General features: G+C 41.2%; 1 protein-coding gene across 2 annotated transcripts in view; it reads left to right on the top strand.

Annotated features, from left to right (window-relative positions):
- cwf19l2 (CWF19 like cell cycle control factor 2) overlaps nucleotides 1-24,679 on the top strand; it is a 94,686-nt gene that overhangs the window by 8,581 nt on the left and 61,426 nt on the right. For both annotated transcript variants that reach the window (XM_080428940.1, XM_080428939.1), the window contains exons 3-6: nucleotides 588-716; nucleotides 6,153-6,251; nucleotides 7,867-7,986; nucleotides 9,225-9,318. In XM_080428940.1, coding sequence (XP_080285066.1) covers nucleotides 588-716; nucleotides 6,153-6,251; nucleotides 7,867-7,986; nucleotides 9,225-9,318 — 442 coding nt within the window. The remainder of the gene's footprint in view (nucleotides 1-587; nucleotides 717-6,152; nucleotides 6,252-7,866; nucleotides 7,987-9,224; nucleotides 9,319-24,679) is intronic.

Here is a 24,679-nt window from a genome sequence, read left to right as displayed (position 1 = left end):
AACAAGCATCACAAAAAAAGTGGTCAAAGTACAGCGCCAACTCAGGTCCAGTTTACCAAGTCTAGAGCAGTAGTTATCAAACTTTTTCGTGCCAAGGACCCCCACCCAAATTGATATATATTTGGCCGTGGACCCCCATCTGAAAGAGAAAAGAGAACATTTGAGTTAAAAAAAATCTCAAAAATTGCAGCTTTACAAGCTCGGAGCGCGGCATGAAGTGGCGCGCTGTGAGCTATTTTTAAATGGCGACGCTAACACATTTAGCTGGGGACCCCCTGGAACCCCCAAGGACCCCTGGGGGTCCCTGGACCCCACTTTGGGAACCAGTAGTCCAGAGGGTTTAGTGATTAGTACAGTCAGTCATATCAGGTGTTAATACAGTCATAAATACATCCCATGAGAACCACTGGTCCAGAGGGTTTAGTGATTAGTACAGTCATATCAGGTGTTAATACAGTCATAAACACTTCCCATAAGAGTCCTAACCAACATCAATCTATTTAATACAGTCATAATAACTTGTCTTAATACAGTACATAACTAACACCAACTTGTTTGGAACTTTGTCGTCTGCCGTTGCACCACAGGAGGGCTCTGTCAAGAGCAAGAAGAAGAAAGAGAAGAAATCTAAAAAGGCTAAGAAGGAGAAGAAGAAGAAGGGCAAAAAGGAGAAGAGGAAGGCCGAGGGAGGACATGGATCTGACGACAGCTCAGAGGTAGGAGGAGCAGTAACCATGTCTTTTTTTAAATATTTTTATCTACCTAAGAAGATTTGTTCTGTGCCAGAATGTCATTTTCTAACTAAATAGGTGCTCAAAATAGATAACTTTTGATTTTGGAGCCCTATTTTCTTATTCAATGAGGGGCTAGCATCCGATTTCTAAATTGAGGCCATATAATAAGTGACAGTTCATATGAATGGCCACTAGCTTCGCTATTTCCCCCATGATTTCCCCCCCTGCTGGCTGCAGAAGCAATAACTCTCCATAAGACCTGAGGCTGATTCTACAAATGTCTTCTAAATCCCAACAGTATTCTGAAAGAAAAAAATACGTATGTTTCTATATCAGTGGTGCTCAAACTTTTTCATATCAAGGACCCCCAAAACTATATGTATTTGGCCGCCAACCCCCATCTCAAAATGTGTTGTTCCAGGGACCCCCAGAAGCAAAGAATAGAGTTAAAAATGTTCACTTTAAACAATATATATTCAAAGATTTGCACACATTTTTCACGGGTTTTTCAAAATTAGCAGATATACAAGCTCGTAGCGCGGCACTCGGTGCCGCGCTATGAGCTTGTAGATCTGCTATTTTTGAATAGCCCAAAGTGTAAAATAATGCATTTTTTTTTAGCTCAAATCAAAAAGTGACACAGATGCGTCCCAGGTCTTAATGGGTTAAAATGAAAGGGTGTTTCTAGGGCTCCTACTGGTTCTACCGAGTGAAGACCTGCCCTCGCTGCGACTGCAGCCAATAGCAGTCGTTTTCCGGTTTCATTTCGGGACCGGGGACCTGGTCTTCTAAAGGGTCTGTAGAAACCAATGGGGCTCCCTTTGTCCATTTACTGTCTATGGCAGTGGTTTTCAACCTTTTTCATGCCAAGGAGCCCTAAATTGATATACATTTGGCCGCGGACCCCCATTTAGAAAATCTATTGTGCCAGGGACCCCCAGAAGCAAAGAAATCATTAAATTTTCGCTTAAAAAAATATTAATATTCAAAGAAAATTATGCACACTTTTTCAAGGTTTTTCAAAAATAGCAGATCTACAAGCTCATAGTGCACTCGGTGCCGCGCTATGAGCTTTTATATCGGCTATTTTTGAATAGCCAAAGCTAAGTGGTTAAAATGATTTTGACGCCATGTTAACTCATTTTGCTGGGGACCCCCTGGTACTCCCTCAAGGACCACTGGTGGTCCCCGGACCACTGGTTGAAAACCACTGGTCTATGGGATAAATATTGGATTTAAACTTTAATAAAAAAAAATATCCAATAAAACCCCACTCGTGTAATCGTGGGATCTAGTGATTCGGTGGAGAGATTTTTGAACAGCAATGCCATTAAATTGGTTGGCCGTGACATTATGCAATAATCTATTAGCAAAAAATATTCTTTTAACCATTACAAACCTAATCACACATACGGTACATTACCGTTTTCTCAAAGAGGCAAAGCATACCATATCGATAATATGTGACACCAACAAAAGAAGCTATTGAAATAGTCAATATTGATGCGGGAAATGTACAATGCAAACATGGAAAAGATAAATAAAAGAGACACGGTGGTGCATACCTGCACACGGTTAGACACTTGGCAAAATGAAAGATAGAATTGAAAGAAAGAAAGAAAAGGTGAGGAAGCGCAACAAAACCCAACAAGGGTAACTAGGAACGAGGGATGAGTCCGACTATTCGAATATTAGAATAGTCGTTTGTAAGATAAAAATCACACCCTGTGTGAAGTGGGCGGTGTCTTGCTAGCTAATCACAATACTGAATGGAGTCAACCAATCATGTACAAAAGATAAATACATTTATTGAAACACTCTTTATGATGGACGAAACCATAACTTTAAAAAAACCAATTTATGGTTTTTTTAAAGTTATGGTTGCTTATATAGGGCTATGCACATGTGTCATGTGACACTGGCCAATCACAGTCCTGAATAGATTGTGATTGGCCAATCACAGCGCAGGATAATTGTACAAATTTCCAAACCTCACTTATAGGGGCGGTTTCACTGCCCAAGATAATTGTACAAATTTCCAAACCTCACTTATAGGGGTGGTTTCACCGCCCAAAAATCGAATATTAAAAAAAATATTTAATAGTTTAGTTACAATAATGTAAAAGATGTACATGCTACTGTCTTTGTTAATTTCTGATTTCTGAATCCCCAGAACAATTTCACCCAAACAAATCCCAGTCAAAAAAAAATCACAAAAAAAAATGAAAAATGGCCGTGGTCGAATATTCGAATAGTCGGTTAAGAATAGAATTATTGTAATCGATTTTCATTTTGGTCACTTTTACACATCCCTACTAACGAACTCCTATTGATCCTGGTATCCACCAGTCATCTATGACGTCAGTCGTCTATGACATACTGTATCTATGAGGCATGAGTCATGACTCCAAATTTGGGCATGATCAGAGCCCATTGACTTGAATAAAGTCAATACCAAAGCGTTTTTTTTTTTTTTTTTACAGCTGAAAACACAAGGCTAAAACGCTCATCCAGGGGGCTCAGGTGGCACAGTGGTAAAGTGGTCTACAAGCACACAACGGCTCGCAACGCGAGGCGTTGTGTGCTTGTAGATCAGCTATTTTCAGAATGTTTGCCTCCGTCTTATATTATTTCACAATTTAGCCAATGTTGGACCAGTTCTTATAGTATAGTTTGCTGATTACTTTTGATGCAGTAATGGTCTTTTTTCTTTTCATTCTTGTTTTTTTTTGTATTATAAAGGAGTTAAAGGGATAGTTCACCCCCAAAAAGACTTTTTTTCTATCGATTAGTCACCCCATGAAGACTTGAATTCATGGATTTTTTTTTGCATTCTTAAGCCAATAATTTGATGACCGGCAGCTGTTCCGGTAGGAGACACAAAGAGTCTCCTTTGTGTCTCCTACCGGAACCACTGCCTACCGGTTCGCTGGTCATCAAATTATTGGCTTAGGAATGCGACAAATAAATAAATAAATCCATGAATTCAAGTCTTCATTGGGTGAACTATCCCTTTAAGTCATTACATTGTCACTTCACTGTCATCCGGGGACCCCCCCCCCAAAAAAAAATCATGTGGGGACCCCCTGGTGGTCCCGACCCACAGTTTGAGAACAACTGGTCTATAAGAACACAATTGGCCCGTGTTCAGGGGTGGTGGGATGCCGGACGGGGAGGGTGATATGTGTTACTGCACACAGTCCTAAACGGGCTGCGGCGGGGACCTGTTAGCGGGGAGTGTCGGGCGGGAGGAGTAGGTCGAAGGCTCTACGTCCTCCCGGTGAGGGCTCCTCACTGGCAGGTGAGTCGGTAGAATACAACAGCAGTGATACAACACAGTAGTGTGTGTGTGTGTGTGGGGAGGAAATAATTGCCATAACGACTAAATAGGCTCTATGCACAGCAGCCGTGTTGGAAATAAACTGGGCCTCTTCTTACTTCATTCACAGGTGTTACCAATGATACTAATGAAGGCTCTGTTCCTTCCATTCTGGTCAAACAGAGTCAGGGTGTTGATATTGTTGCATGTTGGCTCACTGGAAACACTCAGGGTTCCTTGAGGGGGTTCCAAGCTAAATATGGCAGTGCACGGCGAATTTGTTGTGGGTGGGACGCGCGCCCGCGCGCGGACTTCTTTCTTCTACATTAGAAGAGTTAGGACGTCACATTCTAATACAGCCCGACGAATACCCAATTTCGATCTGCTACTTTTGCTATTTTTGTCTAATCCTGAAAAGTAACAGTTTTTGGACTTTAGGTTTCCATCAGACTGAGACAATAAAATCTTTCACTGGTATATTTTTCACAATAACCATTCCATACAAATGGGTTTTTTGACAACTTCTCTAAACCCTATTTTTAGTAGCGATTGTCTGCCCCTGATTTCATTGATTTATTGAATACTTTATTGCATTTTTTTTAAAGTACAGGCAGTACAACGGTTTAAAAACACACCAAATGGATGACAAAGAAAAATTCTCGCACAAAAATCTTGCTGGCATTGGAAACTTACCAGAAACGTATTACAATGTATTGTAAAGTTAATACACACCATTTCTGACAACGTTGTTGTTGTGTTCCAATATATGCTAGGCGCTAGGACCCTGGGGCATTCGTTTCGGAACGGTTCTTTTTGTGGTTTTGTTTCGAACTGAATTCTGGGAATCGTAGTTTTAAATGTTTCATGACATTCAGTTTTACCACACATTAAAAGTCTTTGTCATGGTCCTTCAAACGTGTATAAAAAGTTTTAACAAATAATGCCACTCCATTGATCCATGGCAGGTGTTTTTCTCTCACATTTCTAAAGCCTTTTCAACTGCAATGAAAAAATAAATCTTTGCCTGCGGGTGTCGCTGTTGAGGGATTGAGCCTCTGCTCTAGCCTGGTAAACCCTCCCTCCGGAAATCTAATTTCTATTTGATTCCTGGAGTGAGTCTGGCCTGATCCGCCTGTCTGCAATATTGGCTGTGCTGGAGTTGGGCGGGAGTAATACCGTTGACTGACAACCCCTTCAGCCAATGATAATTTTTCCCCTTCAGCCAATCAGCAGTTCACCAGTCTTAATGTGACGCGACGGGACTTTTGAGACAGCCATACCCAAAATGGGTTGCCTTTTTCGGGTACAATGGTGTCACTGCCCGCCCCTACCGGTTCTCTAATTATTATTTTTTAAATAGGCTTTGTCATGATTAATTGACCACATATATGAAGTTAAACAACTAAATTCTATCCAAACGATATCTTATAAGTAAATTCCGTGCCTCAAAATAGAAGTTAGAGAGCTTTTTGAAGTAAAAAAATAGCGGAGAATTGGCCGCACATGAAAAAGATGGCTGCCGTTCGTGTTTTGGGCTCACTCGAACTCGCCACCTGATTGGCCAACGTAAGCTGTCAATCACAGAACAATGAGCGACGACGCTGATAGGCGCGTCCGTTTGGCATACACAGCCAATATTGCAGAGAGGCGGTTCATGCCAGACTCACTCCAGGAATCAAATAGAAATTAGATTTCCGGAGGGAGGGTTTACCAGGCTACCTCTGCTCCGCCCCCCCCCCCAAAGGAAAGGATAGGGGAGGGGAGGGGGAGGAGGAGGAGAGTGGGCGGGATTAATGGCCTGTGACTTCACTGCCCAAGGGCCAAGCTCAGATTACTTTTCAGCCTAATTATTCAGAAAACCCCAGAGCCCAGAAAATCCACTGAATGTTCAAATTTTTTGGGTGTAATTGAGGTCATAAAACCCCCCAAAAAACATTAAAAAAAAAAGAAGTGAAAATGAATGTTATACATAGAACCTTTAACAGACCATAGACAGACGCTGTAATGACAGCTGAGCTACAGAGGGTGTAGCCCCAAAACCACTACTAAAATTATTAGCACAGTATGACTTTACCATTTGTGTTGTGTTTGTGTGTCAGGACTCGGAGGACGAGTGGGTGGAGGCTCGGCCACAAAAAGAGGCTGCTAAAGCCTGCCAGAGTCCGGCTGAAGAGTCCGTCCCTGACCTCACTGCCCAGGTAAGACCATTGATTGATTGAATTCTTTATTAAAGGATCTACACACCATGAATTAAAAAATATATATTTAACATTTAATATCATATTGTTTATGTCCCTCAAACGTTATTCAAAAGGTTTGAGCCTAAATCAAGCCTCAGATATAGGCTCAGATATACACATATACTCTGGCTTATAAAGCACTTTTACCTGCAATACCACATTGTCCTGATTTGGCACGTGGCGCTATTGAGCCAGTTTGTATGCATGTTATCTCCTGGTTCTGTGTGGAAAAAGTAAAAAAAAATCTAAAAATATATATTTTTTTCTTTATTTTTATTTTTATGTTGGATCTGAAAAACTGGAGGGATTGTACGTCACTTTCGGGGGCCAAATCAGTTTGGCCTGTTTTGAGACCAATTTACAGATATGCTGTGAAAGCCTGAGTGCTCAAACTGTGGTATTTTTGGGGATGGATAGAGAGGTAGGGGAGACCAAAAACACACAAAAAATAAGGAAAAGTTAAAATTCATGGTGTAGTCCCTTTAACAGTTTGTCAACAGTACAGGTACTGTAGTACAGTCAAAGGTTATGCTAAAAGGGTGACAGAAAAAGCCCCGGGGGGCTTGTTTCAATTGTTGTCGGTTGTACTCAATTCCTCAGTAAAACATACAGTATAGTACAATACATATCGTAAAAAACAACAACAACAAAAACTCAGTAGCATCAATAGGTATATTTTTTGCAGAGAAAGGAGGGGTGGGGCGGGGGGGGCAGAGGATTCTACTACCAAAGTGTTCAAAGGTGTTAACCCATTAAGACCTGAAGCCGATTCTACAAAATAATGTCTTCTAAATCCCAACAGTTTTCTGAAAAACGTATGTTTCTATATCAGTGGTTCTCAAACTTTTTCATTTCAAGGACCCCCAACATGATATGTATTTGGCCGCCGACCCCCATCTCAAAATGATTTGTTCCAGGGACCCCCCAGAAGCAAAGATTTTAGTTAAAGATGTTCGTTTTAAAACAATATATATATTCAAAGATTTGCACACATTTTCACGATTTTTCAAAAATAGCAGATCTACAAGCCCTAGCGGAGCGCACTGCAGCTCTGCTCGCAGGGGCAATTGTTTTTATTTTATTTCACTAGTTAATTGCAAAATAATAATCACACACACACACACACACACCCCCACACATACACACACACACACACACACACACACACACACACACACACACACACACACACACACACACACACACACACACACACACACACACACACGTTTGTATTACTATACTTATACTTGTGAGGACATCAACACTTTACGATAGCCATTTTGCCATTTTTAACCGTAAGCCTAAAGCCGAAAAACAGCAGATCTACAAGCCCACAACATATAGATCAGCTATTTTTCGGTGCATGACACTGGCGCGCAACTAAGTATAAATCATTTTTAACGCTAATTCCAATTTACTCTAAAACAACCATTTGTCTTGCGAGGACCAGAAAAACGGTCCTCACAATGTATATTTCTTCAAATTCTACTATACTTGGTCCTCACAAGTATAGCAATACAAACACACACACACACACCTCATGTCATTGTGTCATCATTGTGTCCTATAGAGAGATGATTGGATGACGTTTGACTTCTTGACGATGAGAACAACGTCCACCACAGAGAAGAGGGCTGAGAAAGAACGTCTGAAGGAAGAGGAGAGAGCCAAGGCCCAGGCTATTGAACAGGTATGAGTATGTAATATATATATTACTATTATCATCATGTTGTTGCTGTCGGGCAGAAACCTCTTATCTCCATATTTTAACTCTTTGTGTTTTTTCGTAAATGAACGCCCTAGCAGTCTTATGTAAAACACATTATTTTATGTTACTCCTTCCAATTTTATCCAAATTTCACGCAAATCGGTACACATGATCTCTATGGTCATGTGATCAAGACGGATGTGTTTGATTTGTCAGTGATTGGCTAAGCTTGACATCTAAAGTTTGCATTATTGGCTTGTTTTGAACAAAGATTCCGCAAATCATGAACGCACCGTCCGATTGCGGTCAAACTTTGCACGCACGTTCACACTATGTTGAGGAACAAATGCCACCCTTTTAACATTGGCCTGTTATAGCGCCACCAGCAGGTCTAATTTAGCAAAACAAATGTTTTTAAAATGCCTCAAATCATGAATGCAGTCAGTGTCCGATTGTCGTGCAAGGCCTAAGAAGAAATGGCACCCTTTTCACATTGGCCTATTATAGCGCCACCAGGAGGCCACAATAACCTACCTGACCTGGCGGAGACCTGTGCTCCGAGGAGCACTTTTTCTAGTTGTCTTTTTAAATCATCTGTGTGCGCGTGTGTGTTTTATGTGTGTGCATGAGATGGTGTGTGTGCACACTTGATGAAAAGGTCACAGAAGTCAATTTCCTCATTTTACTGCCTCGGTGGTTGCCAAGACAACCGAAGATGACCTACTGTGAGGTGCTGGACAGAGACAAACTGTGTGTGTGTGTGTGTGTGTGTGTGTGTGTGTGTGTGTGTGTGTGTGTGTGTGTGTGTGTGTGTGTGTGTGTGTGTGTGTGTGTGTGTGTGTGTGTGTGTGTGTGTGTGTGTGTGTGTGTGTGTGTGTGTGTGTGTGTGTGTGTGTGTGTGTGTGTGCACTTGTAAGTGTACTTTATTTGAGAGGGCCAAATGTCCCCACAATATGGTTCAATCAGAGAACTGGACATTATGAAGACAATTTTCCTGGTCCTCAATGTGGTTGTTTTTATGGTTAAAAAGGTTTTATTTATTTATTGTTTAGTTAAGGCCAATTAAAGTGTCGACCACTTAAGTTGCGCCATGAAAGTGGCGTCAAAAAGACAAATAACTGGCCATGCCCCTAAAATGATGAAATTCCATGCCTGCTTGCAAGTACAGTGATACCAACGTGTGTGTGTGTGTGTTTGTTTTGTGTGTGTCTCTCTTTAAGGCTGGTCTGCACAAGCTGGAGTTGAATCCGTTCTGGAAGGATGGAGGGAGTGGCCTGCCCCCGGAGGTGAAGGCCAGTACCACAGATAAGACGGGTAAGGGTCACTTGAACTGAATTGGAACCCTATTATCCCATTCACATCAGCATTCATCACAGAACGTTGTCATTTAAATCATGAATATCGTTTATCTCGGGTAGAAACCTCATATCTCCATATTTCAACTTTGTATGTTTTTTTCGGAGATGAATGCCCTACTTTGTCATACTAATAGTGTCACACAAAAAAGGTGAAAGTGGTTAAAGGGATAGTTCACCCCAAAAAAATACTTTTTTTCCTATCGATTAGTTACCCCATGGAGACTTATATTTTTCAGTTTTTGTGGCATTCCTAAGCCAATAATTTGATGACCAGCGGACCGGTAGACAGCGGTTCCGGTAGGAGACACAGCAGAGACTCTTTGAGTCTCCTATCGGAACCGCTGCCGGTCATCAAATTATTGGCTTAGGAATGCCACAAAAACAGAAAAAAAATCCATTAATTCAAATCTCCATGGGGTGACTAATCGATGTGAAAAAAAGGCATTTTGGGTGTGAACTATCCCTTTAAGTTTGTCTGTGGGTTTTATAAATATGGAACCAATTAAAAAAAAGTGTTAACACGAGCTTGTGACTAAATAATAACTACATTGGATCCATAGGAACGCAGGTTATTTTTTCCCCATTTCCTGAAAAGTTACCGTTGTTCGTATGAGGTTTCCACCCGACAGCGGCGATATTTGCATTGGTTTCTGTGTGTGTGTGTGTGTCTCAGAATGCAGGTTGTTAAATTAACATGACAAAAGGCCGTGGCTTCACTAATATTATTCAAGTGGCTGTTATATCGAGCATCCTGTTTTCCCATTCTCACACACCGTCCGCACATTCAGATAATTGCTCATTTCCTTAACCCATTAAGACCTGGAACGCATCTGTGTCACTTTAGATTTCTTTGGCTATTCAAAAATAGCAGATATACAAGCTCATAGCGCGGCACTCGGTGCCGCACTATGAGCTTGTATATCTGCTATTTTTGAAAAATCTTTGAATACACACATTTTGAATAGTTTTGGATTTATTTTCTTTTCTTTCTTTCTTTTTCAAACAAAGAAATCTTTCTTTTTCAAAAAAAATGTTTAGATTTTTTTTTCCAAAAAACTTTTAGGATTTAGAAAACATTTTTAAGAATCGCCTCAGGTCTTAATGGGTTAATAAAAGCCTAAACATTCTTCGGTGCGCCCTTGGAGAGCCATTAGCATGCTTGGGGTTAAGTGTTGTCACAACACAGTGGCCGATTTCCTTTCAGTTTATAATTTACTACAATGTAAATGCAGGCGCTCTTTATCCAGAGCGACTTGCAATAAGCGAGGTAAACACACGCGTCAAAGGCAGAGAGAGACGGTGTAGTGCCTCAGTAATCTAGGATCACAGGTAAACCCAGGATCAGTCAAAGCAATATACTATCTAAAGATTCAAGAATTACCTCTTTGACTGCCAGAGTATTTTCATAATGTACTCACCCAGTGCCAGCGATTTTCGTGTTTTATAACCTTTTGAACCGGTCACAGAATTGTTATATCCATTATAATCGTTTGTCTGGCCGTGTTTATAAACACACACGACAGATCGACCAGCACTCAAAAGAGTCACGTTTTTTCTCTCTGTCTCCCATCTCTCTCTCTCCCCCTCCCAAAGAGGCTGCAAACGTCATATCCGTTTTCTGTAGTATTTCACGGCCCCCCTCGCTGGCCATCTTAGCTTAGCTTAGCTTATGATCGGGTTTCAGATCGTTGGTAGACGTTGGTAAACACAACGACGATAACTGTTCGTCTGGTTTTGCCCTAGTTTGGCCTAAAACTCTTTCAAGATAAAACCGAGAACCGTAAACAGAACCCCCTAATTTGGCATCCGGGTCAGTGGGAAGTGAGTGCAAAGGGAACCTGATGGTGGAAGTTACAGAGAACGGCACGATCGCCGATTAAACAATGAAAAAGCAATTGACTCGAAAACGCGTCGACGGCAGTCTTATAGAATCACTGCCGACGTCTTAAGGGTTAAAATATTAAGTACAAACAGCATCAATCCTACAACAATCTAAGTGGAGAAAGTCCCAGAGGCGACTAACCAGGGTCGTGCCTCTTCCCCAACCCTCCTGGAGACCGCAATATTGCATCCCAGGTGATTGTAGCTTTAAGCCAGTGGATCCAAAACTTTTTAGGTCGAGACCCAAAAGAGAAGTGTTACGTCTCCACGGGACTCACGCTACTGAAAAGCTCGCAATGCTTCGCAACCTTGTAGATCTGCTATTTTCACTACGTTTTAAACATTTTTGGATTTTTTTTTATATATGGAATTTCTTTGATTCATTTTGAAATGTATGAAGTTCATTTAAAAAAAAAGAAATCGTCCAGGATTTTTGTTTTTGTTTTTATTAAAAAAATCTAGGAAAAGTGAAAAAAAAGCTATCTCCTCTTGACCCATAAAAATTGGGTCTGTGATCCACAGATGGGTCCCGACCCACAGTTTGGGAAACACTGCTTTTTAAACCCCACAGCATGCTGGATATTGAACCCTGAGGGTCTTGCCTCTTAGCCAGAGTAGAAGAGTCAGTCAGCCAAACCCGTCGACCACAAGAGGGAATTGACATTAATTTAACTAGCGCTGTTCCCTTGATCTCCCTAACCCCGTTATCATCCTCCAAACCCCCTCTGGACACGAGATTGTTGTTTTCAGAGAAATTCGGTCTCATTCCCACACTCTCCTGACACTACATCTCTCTCTTCTCTCTCTCTCTCCCTGTTCCCTTTTCTCCTCTTTTACATGCCTTTTATCTTTTTACATTCAAAACAAAAACTGTGTTTTCCTCCCATCGGATGAGCCCGACACGATGCTCACCATTTGGCTCAGGTTTAACTCATCGACTGCCAGAGTTAAAACATCGTCCATAGTTGCCCTTGCCAGCCATTCCGAGCGTTTTCACTAACGTTTGAAACATCATAGAATGTTTTTGTTCACAATGATCCACAAATGACGATGGATTGATTGAATTAAGTATAGCAGGGGTCTTCAAAAATGTTCAGGACAAGGACCTCTTAGAGAGAGATGAAGCAGGGACCCCCCACTACATTTTGTATAACATTGTGGCGCAGTCGGTAGCGCTGTCGCCTCACAGCTAGAAGGTCCTGGGTTCGATTCCTGCAGGGGACGCTGTGGGCGCTGGGGGCGTGTTCTCTCCTCCGCGTCATCAGTGCCCATACCCTAGGTGGGGTTGGCGAAAGGGCCTTTCTGTGTGGAGTTTGCATGTTCTCCCCGTGTCTCCTAGCGGGTGGGGATGAGCCGTACCGTAGTGCATTCTGTGAGGCCAGCGATTGGCTGAGGTTTCTCCAGTCAATGTGGGAGGGATCAGATTAGCATTAGGGTGTGTCCCTGTTTGGACCATTTGCATGTCATTTACACATGACATGGTCAAAAGGTCCTGGGTTCGATCCCGGGCTTGTGCAAGGCCTACTTTGCTTTAAACATTACACCAAGCAGTACATGTTGTAATTACAAACATCTTAATAGTTTGTTGTACTGTAGACCGACATGGTCTACAGTACATGGTCTGTAGACCATGTACTGTACGACATGGTCCGATCTACAATCTACACTGTATGACATAATGCTCATACCCCATTCATTAACACAGAGATGTTATTAGACACAAAGCTATCCATGTCAACACGTCTTAATGTTCTAGGAGTCTCAACAGTTATAAGTGACTGCCGTTTAATCTAGCTGAAGAGGCAATTCATTGACCATAGTTTTGCACAACCTTAACATCCCAGATCGATAGAAATATTAATCCACTGTGCTGACTAATACACCATAACATAGTACAAAAACTTTGCATAGTGAATAAGAACTTAATCACATTGTGGTTGCACTGTAATGCAACCATGTGCTATAAAGATGTAATCACAGGGCTATCTGCTTGATGTACTATAATTAAAAGTGCATTCAGGTATTATGAATCTATGAATTGAGTGCTAACTTTATACAACAGGACAAAGGTGAAACAGTAAGCACAGCGCTGCAGGGACTCAAACCCTGTTCCCAGCAGAAACCAGGAGTACCTACTACCAGTGCTTTTTTGCCATGTTCACACCATGCCCTTACTTGCATGAAAATGTATGAAAAGATATGATTAACCTGGCTTTACCAACACAGCTTTCCTTTAGTGTTTACTGATTGACCTGTAATCACACTATAAAATAGCACAGTGATTCTCAGATTTGATATAGTATAAAAATCAGCTAGCCACTATAAACCCTATATACATCATCTATTTGAAAATAGCCGATCTACAAGCTCACAACCCCTCACAGGTGGTTAAATGTCTGAAAATACCCATGAACATGAATGCAATATATCAATAGAAAAAAATCATGTGTAAACAAAAAAACATGAATTAAGGAAACACTGGTGATAGTGAAAAAGTTCAATCTGAAAGACCCGTTTTGTTTAATGACTGTAGAGATACTGGCCCTCATTTATCAACGTGGCGCAGACCAAATAATGGGCGTACGGCGAGATCACCGCAACTTTCGGCATTTATCAATATAACCTGACGATGGCTTCATCCTACCGTACGCTGAGATCTCACGTCTGGTCGATAGCAGTTGTTGCCGTTGGCTGCGCCCGTTTATTCCATTCTAGACCTGCGGAGAAGCATTGTCTGACTGTCTGACAGGCATCTGGACACATAATCCACTCCTAAATGTATATCTACACTAACAAATAATCCCTGTGAAAATATAACATTTTATAAAGTAATTTAAACAAACTGCTTTAACAGTCATTCGGTTAAGCTTGCAGATCTGGCTGCATTGGCTATTTGAAAATAGCAGATCTACAAGCTCACAACAGGTTTTCATGGACAGTGAGGTCTACAAACTTACTGTAGCTTGTCCTATGTTATGGAGTAATGTCATAGAGAGTTATGTAGGCTACACAACCTGGTTGGGTTATGGATATCAACCCGACGATCGAATCTCTTATTAACGTGGCAGCACGGGATCACTGCCGCCCGTCCGAGTCTAACCCTAACCCATCAATATCCTACATGACTGCTTGTGCACTGCTCGGTATGGATTAAATAAATTAATATACAAACCCCATTCATGGCGATGTGATTGGTATCATTATGTAATTCATGTAGGCTACAAGCCTACGTGACAAAGATAGTACCGTTACGGATTACATGAAAGACACAGTTGGGCGTGTGTGTGTGTATGTGTGTGTGAGACAGAGAGAGGCGTGTGCGTGTGCATGTGCGTGTGTGACTTGACAGGCGGCGAGGCGGCGAAACTCTTTTGGCTTCCCATGCTTTATTTGGTCGTATTCTGGTTCTCCATGTCGTAAAATCAGGGCGTTTCGAGAATATTTAAGGGTGTGTTATTTAAATGGCGCTCGGTTTCAGCCGTGACATTTATCAAGGCTCCGACCCAATGTACGCTAGGATTGGCTGTGTAGGATTCGTTGATAAATGTGACTTCGACGTTGGTGTACGGCCGAATATATGGAAAAATATAAGCCGGTTTATACGCTCCGTTGATAAATGAGGGCCACTGTGTACCGATTTACGTGACGTTTGGACAGAATCTGTAGGAGTACTGTCAAAAATGGGTTTTGCAAAAAGCGGTCTCCTGGTGGCGCTATAACAGGCCCATGTGAAAAATTTGGGGCAGAGGTTCTGAATTGGCATCCAGGGAGTGTGTGTGCATAGTTTCGCTGCGATCATGCCAACGGTCCTGGAGATTAGCTGGTCAGACAGGGTAAAACATACTCTCTCACCATACCTTTCGGCCTGGCGGAGACAATAATATGAACGCATATTATCCCCTATCACAGTGGTTCTCAAACCTTTTCATTTCGAGGACCCCTATTTGAGCATTTTCTACCTCTGGGACAGCAATCTATACTTTAAAATAATTTTAAATTGTATACATTTACTCTAAGAGTGTATAAATGGAACCAAATGGACCTGTGAGGGTCCATTTGGTTCCATTTGTACACCCTCTGTTTGAGAACCACTGCCCTATCATGTACACTAAACAAGAGCATAGGAGCCTAGACATAAATAAATATCTCAGATACAGTAATTTGGTTAGAATCAACATATCTGCAATGCATATTGTCTAAAACAGTCAATCACTCATTTGATTTCTCACCATTTCCTCTGCTGTAGCATTTGGCCTATAATCCATGTTACACATTTTAGCCACTTTAAACCTTTCATCACCTGGTTGAAAATAGCTGATCTTCAAGCTTGTAGATTGGCTATTTTCAAAGAATCTTAAAATGGCCAAAAATATATTCATTTTGAGTCCTTGACATGAAAAGGTTTGAGAACCACTGCAACAGCACACAGGATGAACATGTATTGAACAGCTTTCTGCCTGTCTCTGTCAGTCCAAAGCCAATAGGCCTGCACATCATTTAATATCTAAAATAATATGAACACACACCAGGGGATATCACATGTTCTCTAAGAGCTGGATTTCGACTGCAGCTTTAGCACCACACTGTCATGTTAAATAACTGTACTGATGAACTGTACTGGGGTCCCCAGAAAAATGTGTTAATATCTATAGCATCAAAATCAGCAAGCTACTATATACCCTATATACATCAGCTATTTGAAAATAGCCAATCTACAAGCTTGTAGATCGGCTATTTAAAAACATTAATGAAGTGAAAAGTGAATGTGGAATATTTGCATAAATAACTGTCTCAAATATGAACACACAGTATCCCCTGTCACAGTGGTTCTCAAACCTTTTAATTTCAAGGACCCCCAGTTTGATATGCATTAGACCACGGACCCCCATTTGATTTTTATCTCTGGGACCACAATCTATACTATAAAATCCTAACTCTGAGAGTGTACAAATGGAACCAAATGTGTTAACTGGACAGCGTGACAACTAATTGAGTGATAACATTTCATGTAAACATACAGGACAAAGGTGAGACAGTCAGCAGGGTACAGCACTGCAGGGACTTGCACCCTGAAACCAACATAAGCTAGAAGTACTAACTACCAGTGCTTGTTTGCTTTGTGACACCACCATGTCCCTACTTGCATGTGATACAGAAAATATTAAAAAGACCTGTGGTCAGGGGACCCCCAGGGGTTCTTAACTCATTCCCTGCCTAGAACGACTAAAACGACTTCTGTCCTTTAAAGGACAACTTTGTTTTTTTACAACCAAGGTTTATGTTTTAGCTTGTAATTAAAGTAAATAAAAGATGAGTGTTAAACTGTTTTTTTTACTGCTTTCTATAGTTTTAGCAATTTTCGCGATCTTTTTTACAGTGGGCGGGGGCATTCTGTCCGGTGGCTAAATATGTATTTTTTTACACAATAACCCGGTGTTTTCTTTATTATTATTTACAGTAGCTCTTCTAGCCCCCAATAACTCACATCTGGCCATCCAAGACCACAGGACCTTTTTTATTGTGTAAAAAAGGCATATTTAGCCACCGGACAGAATGCCCCCGCCCACTGTAAAAAATATCGCGAAAATTGCTAAAACTATAGAAAGCAGTAAATGAAAAGAAAAAAACACTCATCTTTTTTTTACTTTAATTACAAGCTAAAATATAAACCGTGGTTGTAAAAAAAAAAAAGTTGTCCTTTAAGCCCTGTCTGCCAAGAACGACTAAAACGACTTTTAATTTAAAAAAAATATATATATACATCTTTCTTATTTATTTATTTTTTAACCCAAAGACCAAGGAGATATGATTTTTTGAAGATCTAGACTCCCATCCACTTCCTTGTTAACTTAAAACTTAAACATTTTGTATCTCGGCTCCTGAGTACTTTTTCTTTTCAATGAAAAATCTCTGGCAGTGGGCAAACGCACGTGAATGGTGAATGAGTTAAGGGGGTTCCAGGGGGTCTCCAGGAAAATGTGTTAATATAACATCAAAATCATCAATAAACCCTATAGTCAAATGCATATTCATTTGGGGGTCCTTCACATGAAAACGTTTGAGAACTACTGTAAAAGCACACACATATTGGATGAACATTTTATTCACATAAACAGCTTTGAGTCTCTCTCTGTCCAAAGCCTCAACTCTATTACACTAGTTGGGAGCATAATGAACACACAACATCCACAATCATGTAGACTATACATAAAGGCCTACACATAATTAAATATCTCAAATAATATGAACGCATAGTATGCGCTATCACAGAGACCCCTATTTGAACATTTTCTACCTCTGGGACCGCAATCTATACTATACAATCCTAACTCTTAAGGCGGTTACACACCGGCGAATGTGCGAATATACGCAAAATTCGGACTCGTTCCGAATAATTAAAAGACGCTTTTTCGCTTCGCTTTTCCGCTTTTTCGCGCCATGTACGCTTGCATTGACTTTATAAGGTTTTTAAAAAATGCTGATTATTCGCACGAAAAAATCGCCCCGGTGTGTAAGGACCTTTTAAGAGTGTATAAATGGAACCATATGGACCCGAGTCATGGGTCCATTTGGTTCCATTTGTACACCCTCTCTTTGAGAACCACTGCCCTATCATATTATTAAAATAACTGTAGGCCTACTGATGAACTGTACTGGGGTCCCCAGAAAAAAATTGACATAAATAAACAGATCAGATACAGTGATTAGAATCAACATCTACAATACATTACATTGTCTGAAACAGTCAATCACTAATTTGATTTCTCCTCATTTAGCATGTGGGTTGTATAATATCATGCATGTTACACTGAGCAGTTTACAAAACCCACACACCCCAGATGGAGGTAAACATGTCTTGACCAACACACCTTGACCCATGACCACAAAACATTAAACTGTCATGTTAAATAACAGTACAAAAACGGAGCTAGAGCTCTTTCCCTCAAACTGCTATATAATAAACAAAGCTAAAAATATTTTAAATAATATGAAATATAAAATCGAGGCTTTAATGTTGATCAGTGATGTTCTATGAATAATGATATGTGTCTAGCATGGACTGTTTGTTAGCTTTAAGCAGCTCTCAGCCCACATTTAAAATCATATTCAATATAAAATCGGGTCTTCCTTAGGGACTAAGGGGTATAATGATCAATGATTATGTTCCATTAGCACAATTAGAGCCATTAAACATCTGTTTACAAGGCACCTTACCTGTCTTCTGATGCTGCTGCTGTCTGACATATGCTCTCACCAATGTTTGCAGCCAGGTCTGCTTTATTATGTCCCCCAAGATTTATTTGAAAATAGCAGATCTACAAGCTCACAATCCGTCACGATGTGACACGTTGTGAGCTTGTAGATCTGCTATTATCAAATTGACTATGTATACAGTAGGTTTAAAAGGGCTCACACCCAGTCACTCGTTTCTCTCACAGAACCTGGCAACGCTGGCTGTGACAGGAGTCTGTGACATAGATGTAAAAATCCACGCCTGGATGTCATCAAAAGCATATAAAACATCAAATATAAACGTCATTGGGTTCCAACCAGCACAAAGAGACCATCCGTGGGGGCTCCTGTGGCCCATATAGTCGCTTCTTTTGGGCTTTGTTTTCATAGACCAGGTTGCGCGATTCTCTCGCAGAGTCTGGCAACTGTGCTGCTGCAGGCTGGGAGAGAGAAGTCCAAATCCAGGCCTTAACGTCATCAAAAACATATAAAACATAAAATCGAAATGTTATTGGGTCCCAACCAGCACCAAGGGACCATCATTGTTTGGTTGTGGGGGTCTATAATGAATTAAAAAGCATAGAGTGTTCCTGTCCATCTAAATGAAAACAAAGATGGCTGCCGTTGAGAAACTCAGAGAGCAGTGAAGGGGGCGGGGACAGGCAAACGAGAGAGATTTTCAGGAAGGTGGGGGCCTCTGGAGACTGGAGAGTGAATGGAGGTCTATGAGGGGGGCGACTGGAGACAAGGGGGCCCCCCCCGACGCCTGGAGACCGACTGGAGACATGGCTGGAGACTGTCTCCAGTCACTTGCACCTCTGTAGACTCAAGCCCTGCGGGCAGTTAATACCCTCACAAAAACATGCAGTAATCCTGGTCACTATACTGCCTCCCCCTGGCCAGCCGGGGCGCCTGATGGAGGGGAAGGGAACTGGTTGGAATAACGTGTTCCTTCCACGCGCTACGTCTAACCAGGGAAACTCTCCCCTGTCAGGTGATAAGATGGTCAGTTGGCTCTCATGCATTGAAGGAGGCATGAGCTCGGCCCTGGCCTCCCTAGGTTGGCAGAGGGAAGGTAGTGCCCAGGATTACATAGACAATTGGCACTGGGTGTAAAAAATGGGGTTACAAAATCGTGAAAAAAAAACAAACATTGTGTTGCAGAGTAAACTTTTTCTTAGATTTCATAGATGGCTTCATAGATAGCACTACCATCAATGTTTGTTTACTCGTGATCTTTGCCGGTGGTTAATGTAAAAAATAAATGCAAAGGTCCAAGCACGCAAAAAATGTGGAGGCCCCACTGTAGTAACTCTGAGGACCCCTTAGGAGTCCTGTACCTCCTGATGAAGACCCGTCAAGTATTGGGTTTAAGTCAGGGGTCTTCAACAGGGGGTCCGGGACCCCTAGGGGGTCCTCGGAGTTACTACAGGGGGTCCGTCAAATCTTTGCGTGATATGATTTTTTTTTTACCTTAACCACTTCAACCCTAGCATCCCTTTTCTGAGGAGAACTCGCGCTGCGAGGCTTTGTGAGCTTGTAGATCTGCTATTTTTGGCAAAGAGATATAGGTGTAGAGGGGAAAAAGAACAGTAAACGTAAACAAAAAAAGTTGAATCTAAAACATAATTTTATACAATATAGAGGGGGTCCCTGCTTCATCTCTCTCTCAGCTAGGGGGTCCTTGGGCTGAAAACTTTGAAGACCCCTGGTTTAAGTGGTTAATATGTCATATGACCAAGTGTAAATCAGGCTTCAGAACAACGAAATAATTTTTATTTATTTTTTTATAATCAAACCGAATAATCGACTATTCGAATACTTTTGGGTCGAATAATTCGAATACCATAAATCACTATTCGTTAATGCCCTAGTCAGAGATGAAGTTGGCGATCTGATATATGAAGTTCTATTGTCTTGTGTTGATGAAACAGGGAGTCATTACAGACAGACAGACAGACAGACAGACAGACAGACAGATTTATTTGCAGTCACTTCACAGCTCAACTAAAGAAAATAGAAATCATATTTGATGTCTTGTATTATTTTTCAGCTTCTATAAATCAAGGTTATCCTCATAATACCCCAAAAGACTATAAACTATAAACTAAACGTAGAACTATTCAATTCTCCCAAACGAACACTGAGTAATACTGGAATTTTAACACCTAACTGAAGAAATATATATAAACTAAAATGAATATTTCAAAACTATAATAACTCTTTTGTGTGTGTGTGTGTGTGTGTGTGTGTGTGTGTGTGTGTGTGTGTGTGTGTGTGTGTGTGTGTGTGTGTGTGTGTGTGTGTGTGTGTGTGTGTGTGTGTGTGTGTGTGTGTGTGTGTGTGTGTGTGTGTGTGTGTGTGTGTGTGTGTGTGTGTGTGTGTGTGTGTGTACATAACATTAATGGACATAATGTGTATGACTGTCTCCCTTATGCACACCATTCCATAACATCTGGGCTTGTCAGTCCAAAAACAATAAACACTGTGAGATACACAGGAGCCTTTGTTGCCAGATCCTGCGAGATAAATAAGCAACCAGGTCTATGAAAACAAGCCCAAAAGAAGCAACTAGGCCACACTTTAAACCTATATACATCAGCTATTTGAAAATCTACAGGCTCACGACGTGTCGTGATGCGACACATTGTGAGCTTGTAGATCTGCTATTTTCTAAAAAAAATCGTGAGGAAAAAGAGAAAAATTGGGAACATTTTGGGAACATTTTAACAACACAAATCTGTTATGTGGGTCCATGGCACAAAATAATTTCAGATGGGGGGGGTCCACATTTGGAAGGAAGGCCAAATAAAGCAACTACACTTTAAAAATAAGCCCAAAAAACCCCAACCACCAATATTTACCAGCGACTTTACAGAAAAACAAGCCTAAAGTCACTTATAATAAGGAGACATGGCAACACTGAAGGGGACCCCCGTTCACCCCACTTAAACTCTCCCCCCGTCAACTGTCTCCATCCTCAGTAAAATGTCTGTGTGTGTGTGTACATACATGCAAACTTGTCGCTGTCTTGTGTGTGTGTGTGTGTGTGTTTGTGTGTTTGGGGGTCTTATCTTCCACCAGACCTAAATCGGTGAAACCTCATCCCACATATAGGTAAATACCTAATGAGGTCCCATAACGGTGACCTCATTACCTCCCTGGTATTTGTCAGTTTCTGGGAAAACAACGAGTCTGTCTCTCCAAACAGTCAGACCGGCCTCCTTATTTTGGGCATTTCCTTAAAGGCGAAAAGAAAGGCAGAAAAGGAAATAAAAAGAAATGGCATGCCTTGTGTCGTGAGCTTGTAGATCTGCAAATCTTTGGCAAACAACAAGGTGTATAGACAAGAGATTAAAGAGCCCTTCCACACCAAGCACTATAACTTAAAGGACAACTTTGTTTTTTTACAGCCAAGGTTTATATTTTAGCTTGTAATTAAAGTAAATAAAAGATGAGTGTTATATTTTTTTCATTTACTGCTTTCTATAGTTTTAGCAATTTTCACGATCTTTTTAACAGTGGGCGGGGGCATTCTGTCCGGTGGCTAAATTTGCCTTTTTTACACAATAAAAAAGGTCCTGTGGTCTTTGATAGCCAGATGTGAGTTATTGTGGGCTAGAAGAGCTACTGTAAATAATAATAAAGAAAACACCGGGTTATTGTGTAAAAAAAGACATATTTAGCCACTGGACAGAATACCCCCGCCCACTGTAAAAAAGATCGCTGCGAACGCGCAAGTGGAGCTTACTATGACACCGTGCTCGGCTTGTGTGTCTCTCTGCGTCTCTGTGTGCAGTATTGTGTGCACTGCCTGTGTGCAGCCAAGTAAATGTCCAATATAGACGTACCATACATCAAATGAAAGGAGTTTGAAAACTGAACACACCTGTCAAGGTTGCGTTTAAGCCCGCCCCTTCCCCCGGAAGCCACGCCCCGGAGAAGGCTCCTAAAAACTCCCCATTGAAACCCCATGTTAAAGGAAAAGTGCCCGAATCGCTCCGAAACTTTTTCTACCCCCCCTAAGGGTCTACGAACAAATAATTCGGGCTCGGATTTTGGCTCCGCCCCCCGGAAGTGGGTGAAACAGGCACTTCAAACACTTTGTTGTTTTTTGTGAATTTGTATTTTTCTAAGATGCTCCTTTTAACGCAGATTTGTTTTGTATTTTTTGTATTTTTTTTTTATTGGTCACTTTTTTTACTTTTTTTTTCATTATTATTATTATTTTTGGCGTTCGCTTCCCGCGTTCGCGCGTCTTACTTGTTTACTTTGATTACAAGCTAAAACATAAACCTTGGTTGTAAACAAACAAAGTTGTCCTTTAACTAACTATGCCGCCTACTGTATATCTATAATTTACAATTTAGACATTTAGCAGATGCTCTTATCCAGAGCAACTTACAGTAAGCAAGGTAAACACATACATAGAATGCAGAGAGACAGTGTAGTGTCTCAGTAAACTAGGATCACAGGTAAACCAAGAACCTTGCATCAGCCTAAACAATATACTGTCAAAATAATAATCTCTACATTGAAACTATATGATACCAGGTAATCAGTGAACCTTTAAGTAACATGCTCAATGATATTCTTTAACATTGCGGTCAAGAAAAACGAGCCTAACTAACAAAAACATGAGAACAAATGACCAAGGTTTGTCTGCAGGGTCGTCATATCTAGGTCAGTCGCTAGCATCAATCGAACAGAAGGTGGCAGGAAGGGTTATACAATAACGCTAAAAGGATAACACAAAAAGCCCTGGGGGCTTGTTTCCATTGTGGTCCTATTTAACCCATTAAGACCTGAGGCGATTCTTTAAGACCTGGAACGCATCTGTGTCACTTTAGATTTATTTGGCTATTCAAAAACAGCAGATATACAAGCTCATAGAGTGCCGCGCTATGAGCTTGTAGATCTGCTATTTTTGAAAAATCTTGAAATTGTTTTTAATTAATCTTTTTCAAAAAACTGTTAGGATTTAGATTTTTTTTAATGGGTTAACACTGCTGTCGTTATAAACGATCCGAAAATGCTTTGGCGGATACTCGGCCTCAAACGGTTAATTTTGATGATGCCTCATTCATACAAGTTGATGCTTTTATCCGTGGTAATCGCGGTGAAATAAATCACGCCGATTCATCGCCGCGTACTATTCACGTTCTGTGGAAATGTACTCATGACACAAAAAGCATTTTGAATTAATGCAATTTATTTAAAGGTCATTACGATTTAATGTAATGACCTTTACAGTTACAGTATAGACAGTTATGGTGCTTGGCGTGGACGGCACTAACACATTGTGACACACTGATTTAATCTGTTCAGCGGAGTCAGTCTGGCCGTCTTCCATTTGAGCCACTAGTGATGCGCGGGTCAAGTTTTTTCGTAACCTGCCCCACGCCCCATTATTTAACACAAATCTTCTCTTCTGCGGTCCCTGGCCCCAAAACCTTATCAGATAAGGGTTCCGTGGCCAAATACAATATCAGTTTGGGGGTCTTTGGCACGGAAAAGTTTGAGAACCAGTGCTCTAGCCGTTGAAATATCATGTTTGCTGTAGGGACCTCCTGAAACCCTCTCAGGGACCTGTGGGGGTCCCCGGAAACCCCACTTTGAGAACCACGGTCTTAAAGGAGTAGTTCACCCAAAAAATGACTTATTTTCTATCAATTGCACACCCCATGAAGCCTTGAATCCATGGATTTATTTTTGTTTTTGTGGCATTCCTAAGCCAATAATTTGATTCCTGTCTCCTACCGGCTAATGTATCCGGTAGGAGACACAAAGTAGATTATTTGTGTCTCCTACCGGATACACACCCGGTCATCAAATTATTGGCTTAGGAATGCCTCAAAAACTAAAATAAATCCATGAATTCAAGGCTTCATGGGGTGTGCAATTGATAGAAAATAAGTCATTTTTTGGGTGAACTCCTCCTTTAAGAGAGTCCACTGTCCCTGCATGTCCGCCCCGGAGCATGGAAAAAACCCAGCGGGGTGACCGTGTCATAGTAGTCATGATGTCACTGGTGAGGTCGGGGTGACCTCCCCCAAACCAGAGCGACCTGTGGGCTTTGTTCTGGTCAATATTCTCTCTCTGATGTGTTTTCATGTGCGTCTCGGTCACATCGTTTCAGAAATAGTGCACGCACGCACGCACATTACATTACATTACAGTCATTTAGCAGACGCTTTTATCCA

The sequence above is a fragment of the Gymnoscopelus braueri genome (genome assembly GCF_963280865.1).
Source record: "Gymnoscopelus braueri genome assembly, chromosome: 5".
Taxonomy (NCBI): Eukaryota; Metazoa; Chordata; class Actinopteri; order Myctophiformes; family Myctophidae; genus Gymnoscopelus; species Gymnoscopelus braueri.
The sequence above is the reverse complement of the archived record's forward strand: the minus strand, read 5'-3'. Positions and strand labels throughout refer to the sequence as shown.